The sequence below is a fragment of the Halyomorpha halys genome, unplaced genomic scaffold, assembly GCF_000696795.3.
Source record: "Halyomorpha halys isolate HHAL.00 unplaced genomic scaffold, Hhal_1.1 Scaffold24.1, whole genome shotgun sequence".
Lineage (NCBI taxonomy): Eukaryota > Metazoa > Arthropoda > Insecta > Hemiptera > Pentatomidae > Halyomorpha > Halyomorpha halys.
This window is the reverse complement of record NW_027107648.1, coordinates 2,141,286-2,150,551: the sequence shown is the minus strand read 5'-3', so window position 1 is coordinate 2,150,551 and position 9,266 is coordinate 2,141,286. Positions and strand designations below refer to the sequence as shown.

Here is a 9,266-nt window from a genome sequence, read left to right as displayed (position 1 = left end):
TGGCCTTGATTCAACATACCGCCATCTTGGTTTTTTGTATCACGAAGTTATTATAAACAATGAAACTTGGTTAGTTTGCTTTTTGGATAAACAAAACAAATGAATATTAAAATGATACATAAAATAAAACATATTAAAACCCTTTATACATCAAAATATACTATTTACTAAAAAAGAGCATATTACAATATATTATTGAAAATAACAAAATATGATTAAAAATACTAAAATAATGTTTTTAGTTAAAAGTACTGAATAATGTCCTATAGTGATTTCGCTTCTATTAGCCAATGCAGAATAAGTCTTTTCAAATTTTTTAATCTCTTAATGTTCTGAATTGCATTTAAAAGTTAACAACTGGATCAGAGCTTGCAAATGCATGTTCTGTTCATCATAGGTTCAAGTTGTTAATTTGATTAATTTCTATAAAACAGCTATACTCAACCTGCTGCCCATCTGGTGTTACTTCATTTTAAATCATTTTGAAGTTCGTGCCCATTAGAATAATTCAGAGCTCGCTGAGTAAATAGGTCTGCATAACACACTACTGCGCTGCTGAGTGTAGTGCTATTATTGATACAGTAATTTCCCATAATATACGTCCATTTATTTTATATTAATTTACAGCAGACATCTGATTGTATCACGGCAACACGTTATTTTAGTATTTTCTGAAATACGGCAAATCAAGTGTTTGGATTAGTGATGTGTTGTATTGGGTGATTTTAGTTCCATATCGAGTGAGCGAGACCGATTTTTTACTATTACCTATGTATCAAGAAAGAATATATGGTAGTAAATTTGAATATGTAAAATTTTAACCATTAATAAACTATAAGATTTGAATTTATATATTTTTAAATTATTTTACCAGATCAATAAATAAATGGAGTTGATACTAAACCAGATCAATAAATGGACCTGATCCAAATATTTTTTGTTACAGTAAATAGTTCATTAATTTTTAATTCGATTTTTTATTAACACCTAATTAATTTGAATTAAACAACTGCATGTGACCATGGACACTGCAACGTGTTTGAAACATCAGGAACTAACAAAAAAATGTTAAAATATACGTAATTAATCCATTCATAGTTGTTTAATTCAATTTATAAAATAGTGAAAACCTAAAAAATCATTACCTAATTTTTTTAATTTTTTTTTGCGGCCCGTGACAGCATGACTAACACGTGTTTGTGGCCCCTATGAAGATAAGGTTGAGTATTGCTGCTATAAAAGGAAGAGGGGTTCGTGTGCGGTTGAACTCAAATAGTAAATAAACTATTTATTGTGAGCCGTTTCACTCCACTTTGTTGGGCTAAAAAAGATACAAATAACTAAAATAATATAAAGAAGTAAGAGAATGAAATAAAATTAAAAGATACTTACCTCCCCCTCCCCCCATACTATATATATATTATTATTTAATGGCTACCTATATTTAATATTTTCTCTTATTTACTATTATTTCTTAGTTTGCTGTCTTTTAGTGTATACTGTTTTTTTATATTTCTCTTTTATCTACTTTTTTATTTATTGTTTTCAATTATCAATTACTTTTTTGTAATTCTTGTTTATTTATACTTTTTACTGTACAACTTATTTTTATTTTTTTAAATTTACTTTATTAAAAAAAAATTTTCTAAAGATTCGTTCAACAACTTATGAAATCAACCTTTAAAAAACCGGTGATTCCAAAAAAATCATTAATAAGAATTTCAGCTACTATGTTTTACGACCGAATGTCTGAAATATTGATATATTTGAGTCCATGAAGATGATCCCTTTTTGAAATTTATAATACAGCTGCGATGACAGTTATAGTGTAAAAAAGTGAAATAAATCTGAATCATAAGATTTGTTCATTAGTATAAATTTAATTCAGAATATATTTTATGTTTTATTATAAATTAATTTACTTTCTGAATTAACCACAAAATTTTAGTGACTGCTATTTAAATTCTTTGATCTTTTAAAGGATGGAATACAACAAACGATATTCAGAAGCTGCTACCTCTTGGAATATCAGGCAGAAAAGTGTTGCAGACATGAGCTTGCAAGATATCGATATGTTGATGGAAATTGAGGAAGAAGCAAAAGATTCAGAACAGAATGAGGAACCCATGGAAGAAGAATCACCAGTCAATGAATCTTTGAAAAATCATGATACTTCACTTACTAAGCAAGATGTTGAGTTGAAGAAGGAACTTATAGAAGAACCAGTGCCTGAATCGGAATGGAAAACTAAATGGGTTACCAAGTAAGTTGTAATATTTTAATATAAAATTATATTCTTTATCCGTGCATTGTTTGAATCAACTTTTAAATGTTTAATATATTAAACAATTTCAGAAGCTTGGTCGCACACATGGGAATATTCAGCAAATTTCGATCACCTAAGAGCCTGTATCGTGAGTCTGAGGTGAACAAGCTATTTTACGAGTTCCTGTCAAGTAGGGTACCGGAAGTTCAGAAGTGTGCATTGGATTTCATTATGCAATACAAATTCAAGTATTTAATTCCTTACAAGTAAGTGTGTTACATTTTTTATCTTTTCTATTTATTTATTTGTCTGTAATGATTACCCTTATACAAGTAGAGTTGGTTTTTAACTGATCATATTAGTGAATAATTTACAAACTTTTTAAAAGTATGAATCCTAATAGAATAAAATAAACAATTACAAGAAATTATGAACAAATAAATTTAAACAATTATAAAAAAAATAATGTAATTCTGTTTGGACTTAAAATATACGAAAATAAACAAAATAAAATGAATACAAATCTATACAGGATATTTTTAATACTTATATTTATATTACTATGTATATATGTATGCATAAATGTAAATACTATGTGTACTAACACATACATTAATATCTGTAATATAATATTAACAATAATACACTATAAATGTCTGTTTTTTTTTTAATATAAATAAATATACCTTCTCATGTGCACATATTACATTTTAAATGATAAAATTTATTCATAATTACATGATAGAACAGTAAAAGAAAAAAATTAATAAAAAAGCATTTAATTAGTGTATAACCCATGATCGTTGAGAGTGGGTAGTTCATTGGTAAAGCACTGTGCTACTACTTCCAAGGACCCGGGTTCAAATCTGTCTGTGGCAGATAATTCAATAAAGTCTGTTTCACTGTAGCTGTGAGTTAGCCTCGTGGGTTCAGGAGCTTTCCGGGGTCCACCCATTCTCTTAAAGTGGGTACCCTTAATGGTGTGAAAATCTGGCAGCCTAGCGTGATTCTGACCAAATCATCTCCTAGCACCACCCTTGGTCCAGTAACAGTACTGCGCCCATAACCCTTCATGGGTTGTAGCAGTACAGATGTATTTTTTTTTTTAATCCACAATCGTGCTGTAGTGTTGTTATATCAATGAAATTGTTTATATAGTCACTTCATTTGAACTTTTATTTTATTTTTTAATTACTTATGATTTTCAGGGATAACGTTTATGGACTGATTGATGATAAAACTTTTAAAAATGAGCTAACACTTTTCCGGGTCGATTCCCAGAGCGATGCCGTGAAACCTGAACATCGTGACCAACTCATACCTATAATTCTCAGGTATTATTTATTTTTTTATTTATTGATTAAAATTGTCTTTATTACTATTATTTCTGACTCTTTTTTTTTTTAATAGTTAATTCATCGTTTGAAATAATTATTTCTATGATTCCAAAATTCCATCTTGATTATTCACTTTTAATAGCTTTTTTTTTATATTTTTGAAAATGTAGTGATTGAACGATATTTAACTTTTTTTTTACAGGATAGTCTACAGCAAAATGTATAGTAAGGTGAATACATCGAAAAGAGAGACGAAGCAGGCTCGGAAAGCTGCTGTTCTCAGATTTCTTTCTGGCTGTTCAAGCGAAGAGCTTTTTAATTTCTTCAGAATGACATTTTCTCTTTTAGCTGACTTGGTAGAAGGTGAGTTTTCATTTAGCCTTTCTTTTTCCTTCTTTCACTATTTGTTTTGTTGATACTAATACTGGATGAAAACAGGAAAGTTTTAACGGTAAAAAAAAATCATAATTTTTATTTATTTTAAACAAATTTTGAACATCAGAAACAGTTTAAAATTATATCAACATTTTTTCTAAATTTTGATGTGATTCTTTTAGTGAATAGCTGTCTAGTTACAATAATGAAGTTTAAAGCAATAATCTTAAAAATAGCAATTTTTTACAAAGTAATAGTATCTATGTTTTTCAAAATAAGCTGAAAGAAATTAAAAGTTTCATCAAATCTCTGAAATAATTTAATTTTCTTCTATTCTAACAAACTAGTAAAAGTAAAAAAAAAATAACATTAACATCTTGTCGCTCCAGAAAATAAGTTAAAAAACTTAATTAGCCTGATGAACAGTAAGCTGATTCCCTCTACAAATCCCGCTATGACAGTTTTCATAATGTCATATTTTGTTGGAATTGGAAATGCATAATATCTATTGTATTGTATAAATCATTTGATTCTGTAAAACTAATTTCATTAATAGTAGAAATATATATAATACAAATTTTGTTGGTTAACTTATTTTTTTGTTGATCACCTTTTAAATAAATCCATACAAAGAGTGCTTTTTTTTACTTATAAATGAATAATCTTATCTCCTGACGGAAAAAAAAAAAAAAAATCTACTTCTTTAATGAAGATCAATTTTTTAGAACTTCAAACTGTCTAATTTCCAAAAAAAATAAAAATAGTTATGTACATTCATATTATTGAGTTTTTTTTATACCATTTTTCTTAATACTTTCTTTAATCCGAACCCTCCCCACCCCTGCAGTAATTAGGTTGGATTACCAAGATTACACGGTATTTACAGTATTTAACTCTTCTCTGTTAGAACTCAAACTTTAACAGGAATACGGCAACGGCTCTGATATCCATTGACTGCACAAAGGCCTTTGATTCCGTTTCTCACGGTATCTTATGCCGTAAGCTTATAGATTACGAATGCCTGGAGCAGCTCTATTCGGTCATTGCCTCATTCCTCAAGAACAGAAGTCTCTCAGTTCAAATTCAAGAGAAGCACTCTAGCACCGTTCCACTGACGTGTGGCGTGCTATAAGGGGCCGTACTTTCACCAGTGTTGTTCTCGATCTGTATTGCAGATGTAGTAGGCAACAACTACAAAACTGCTACAAGAGCTGCCTACGCGGATGATATTGCCATCTACATCAGAAGCGTTAACCCCATGCATGAACTAAAACAAGCAGGAAAAGTCTGTGAAGAGATCATTCAATGGCTAAATTATCTCAATATCTCCATAAACCCAGCTAAAATGGACTGCGTAGTGTTTGCACACCAAGCAAAAAAGAGAGCAAAACTTCCGAAAAAGCTCCAAGTGGCAAACTCTAAAATGTCCCAATCCAATGCCATAATCTATTTGGGTATAAAAGTGGATTGACATCTAAAGTTTCGTACCCATTTATATCAAAAAACAAAAACAGTCAGAAGGAAATCCTACTACGGTGTACCCCATCTCCTAACATCATCGGCCCTTTCCCTCTGGTTAAAACTTCAAGTATACAAGAGTATACCCCGTCCAGCGCTCCTATATGGTGCTCCCTTGTTCATCCCTCTTAATGATGGTACACAGGGCCACCTTCAAAATTTCCAAAATTCCATACTGCGGAAGATTGTACAGACTACAGTATGGAAGAAGGAGAATCCGCCGACTCTTCACAAATTATTGGATATTCCAATGGTCCTGAACTTTATCAGGAGGAGGCATATTAAATTCCAGGACTCGGTGAAATATCAGCCCAACCCACTATTGCAGACGTTGCAACCAGTGCCTCCACCAGTGTGGTGGCAACAGGCAGCATTATAGCCACTTGAACAACCTGTACATATTGTAAATAATTGTAGATTTAGACCTAGTTTTTTTAAGATCATTAACTCCTACTAGTGGTATGCCCCTATACCATTAAATATGACACAGGTTAACTCAAATAAAGTCAATACTCATCCACTACATTCAGGTTTTAAAATGTAACAACGTTTTAGATAAAAACAAAACTCCACTATTTTATAATGTTTTAGATGATGCTACCACGATGGTCAATAAAATCATCGACTCCTTCGACCTGGAGCATTGTACCCCTCCTAGACGCCTGATGGCTACAACACACCTCCTGAAAACTGTGCTGACGTACTGTGGAGGACTCCTGGAGCCAGCTCAGACTAAGTTCCTCCTTAGGCTGATATTGATAGTTGCGTCTCATCTTCCACCTATTCTTAACAAGAGGTGAGTATCTTTTGTAATATTTCATTAAAGTATTACAGTTCTGTATCCAATATAATGTAATTAAAGCTATGTGATTTACAACTATATTACTTTTTTTTTTTTTATAGAGAGGAAGTACATCCTGGTTATATAAAAGTTATTAAAAACGTAAGAGCTGTATGCTTTAATGTCACCTCACAGTTTTATGAAATCTATGAGGATTACAACTGGTCCGAGGATGAAATCAATGCGGTCTTTCAGGTCAGTAAGATAAATTGATGTTTTATGAATCATTGAGAAAGGGAGCCTAATCAAAATTGGACCACTTACTCAAGTTTTAAGTAAACTTCCTTTTTAATAAAACTAACTACATAACTTTTGTGTTTATGATTCTAAAGGATTCAAAGATTATTTAATATATCTAAGTAAATATTGCCTCTAATCCCATTTAAAATGGAATTTGTTAAGTACTACATAATTTTTTTCTTGTTGATGATCCACTAGTTACACAGTTTCAGGACTTATTTTGTTTCAAGAAAAGAAACAGCAATACTGTTCACTAATTTATTCATAGATCTAATTTTCGGCCTCTTGGTTTTTTAAATAAAGTTAAATTTTTGTGTTTAATTTCAGTTTCTAATGTTTGATTAGTAATAACACTGTCGGTCTAAAAAAAAAAAAGAATTTGTTTAGTTAAAAAATCGTGAAAAATATAATTTTTAGACACATAATTTCTTCTGTCAATTTTGAAATCTGAGATATTTATATTGAGATTTTATGCCCTACTCCCAAAATCTCATTATAAAAGACGGGCTTTCCTCACCTTTAGAACATTTACTAATAGCAAGTAGGGCAGTGTTTTATTTTTTATTTTAAAAAATTGGTTTTATCAAGAAACATTGTATAGTAAGCTACAACTGATAATTGGATCTGGAAAGAAAAAATCCAGTTTTAATAAAATGGAGTAATAAAGTGGTGTATTCTCTTTGTAGTCCATAATGACGATTAAGAAAATATAATTGTTGAATAATATGATGTATATATTTAAAAAATTGTTAATAGTAAATAATATGAGTTTTTTAAAAATATTTTTGCAGGTGTTGGTCTGGCCTTACCTCCACAACTTGCCTGTTGAGGCTGTCAATAGTCCGACAGCTCAATTCAAACTCTTCAACACCTGGAGCAAAAATCCTAAGTAACTATAAAAACAATATTTTTTAAAAATTATTTCAAAAATGTTTTGATAATATTAAGTAAGGTTAGTCAGCATTAATATCTGGTAATTTTTCTCAAATTTGTTTTGTTGATAGAGCTACCATCTGTGGTAATTTCTAGTAAATAGGATGAATTTCCTTAAAATTACCATAGATGGTAGCACTTCAAACAATACAAATTTTTAGAAAAATCCTTTTTTGTGTGCTTAACATAATTTACCTTAGCCTGTTTGAGTCGTACTACAAACATAATATTTGTTTTAATATGATACCATTTGAGCTTGTAGTACAACATCTTTTAGAATAGCAAATTTTCAATTATCATTATAAATTATTTGTCTAAAAATGTGTATTATTAATTGAAACCACTTATGTAATATTGCCCAAATATCTGTGTTTTCTTTTTTGTGTGGTTTATTAGCAATATTAGAATTTTTCTCAAAATTCTCAGAAAAACTCAAGGTTCTTTTTAGATATAGAGGAACATGGGCTTGAGTTTATGTTGCAAAATAAAAATTCTTGAAACAATTATTGATATAGATTTAATAATGTATTTATTACTAATAAATCAGTAATTTATTAGAAATAAATAATATTTAAAATTTCACAAAATCCCTTATTGCATATGTGGGTTCAATTAATTGAAATAAGTATTGGTAATTAATTTATAACCATTAATTACGCAGGTATACAAACTGGAACATAAAATTCATGACAGAACTTTTTGAAATTTGATTTGATAATTTTAAGTGATATTTATCCCTTTTAATGTGCTGAAACCGACATTTTCTATCACTGACAAATTTTTTGCAAAATCATGATATGTAATACTGGTTTTGTAGCACGAAAATCTTTTGTATCGCCTAGGTTACTCAACCAATCACTTCAAATTTTTATAATATCAAAAGGACTTTATAATATACAAATTCAAAAAATAATTTAAAACATAAAATAACTTGAAACATTTATTACTCGTGTGTATTTTGATCAAATTCAAATTTTTTAGTACTTTGTTAAGAAGAGCTGTCCATCTTTCTGATAATAACAATAAAGTATAGATTGCTAGGTTTGAAGTTAATAAAAAGTCACTTAACACATCTTTAAATTATTACAAGTATATTATTTTATATTTCAAATTAAAATTGACCTACTAGGCTCCGATTAATTGCATTTTGCATATTATAAAATCATTTTGATTCTACAAAAATTTGAAGTTGATCGGTTGAGTACCCTTGGCAATATGAAGGATTTTTTGCCACAAAAAAAAATCTGTACGTGATGGAAGATAACGATGTTCATCAGCCAAAATTATCAAATCAAATTTTAATTGTCAATCTGTGTTAGGTTCATAATTTTTTATAGTAAGATTTATTGGAATATTGGCTATATATTAATCTTTTCCTATTTCTTTTGTAGACACTTGAGGCTGCTCAATAAGAAAGATGAAAATGGGAGGTCTGTTCTTTCTACCATTACAGATCTCTGGGGATCGCCTAAACTACATGGTTCTGTCCATAATACCATTCTGGAAATGGTCCAAAGACTTCTGTTGGAGGAAGGTATAAATGCCATAAAAAAATCATTTTAAGTAGTTTTCAATGCGGTTAGCAATTCAATTCTTCTTCCTAATGTTTAGTATCTTCCATGATTTCACAGATGATATGTAATTGGTCATTAAGTTGTATTAGAATTCAATATATACACCATATTTTTGAAAATATCTATTTATTTTATTAAAATAATATTTTTTGAAGGAGATGGTCAGTGCTGTGGTAAAGAAG

At 29.7% G+C, this 9,266-nt stretch overlaps 1 protein-coding gene across 1 annotated transcript in view; it reads left to right on the top strand.

Moving 5' to 3' along the window:
- The window catches only part of LOC106682497 (small subunit processome component 20 homolog), a gene marked incomplete in the record, with an annotated part of 46,758 nt that overhangs the window by 11,886 nt on the left and 25,606 nt on the right, over nucleotides 1–9,266 (top strand). The window contains 8 exon segments of the mRNA XM_067046031.1: nucleotides 1,982–2,263; nucleotides 2,356–2,532; nucleotides 3,475–3,600; nucleotides 3,806–3,966; nucleotides 6,088–6,292; nucleotides 6,400–6,532; nucleotides 7,369–7,466; nucleotides 8,902–9,044. Of these exon segments, the coding sequence (XP_066902132.1) occupies nucleotides 1,982–2,263; nucleotides 2,356–2,532; nucleotides 3,475–3,600; nucleotides 3,806–3,966; nucleotides 6,088–6,292; nucleotides 6,400–6,532; nucleotides 7,369–7,466; nucleotides 8,902–9,044 (1,325 nt within the window).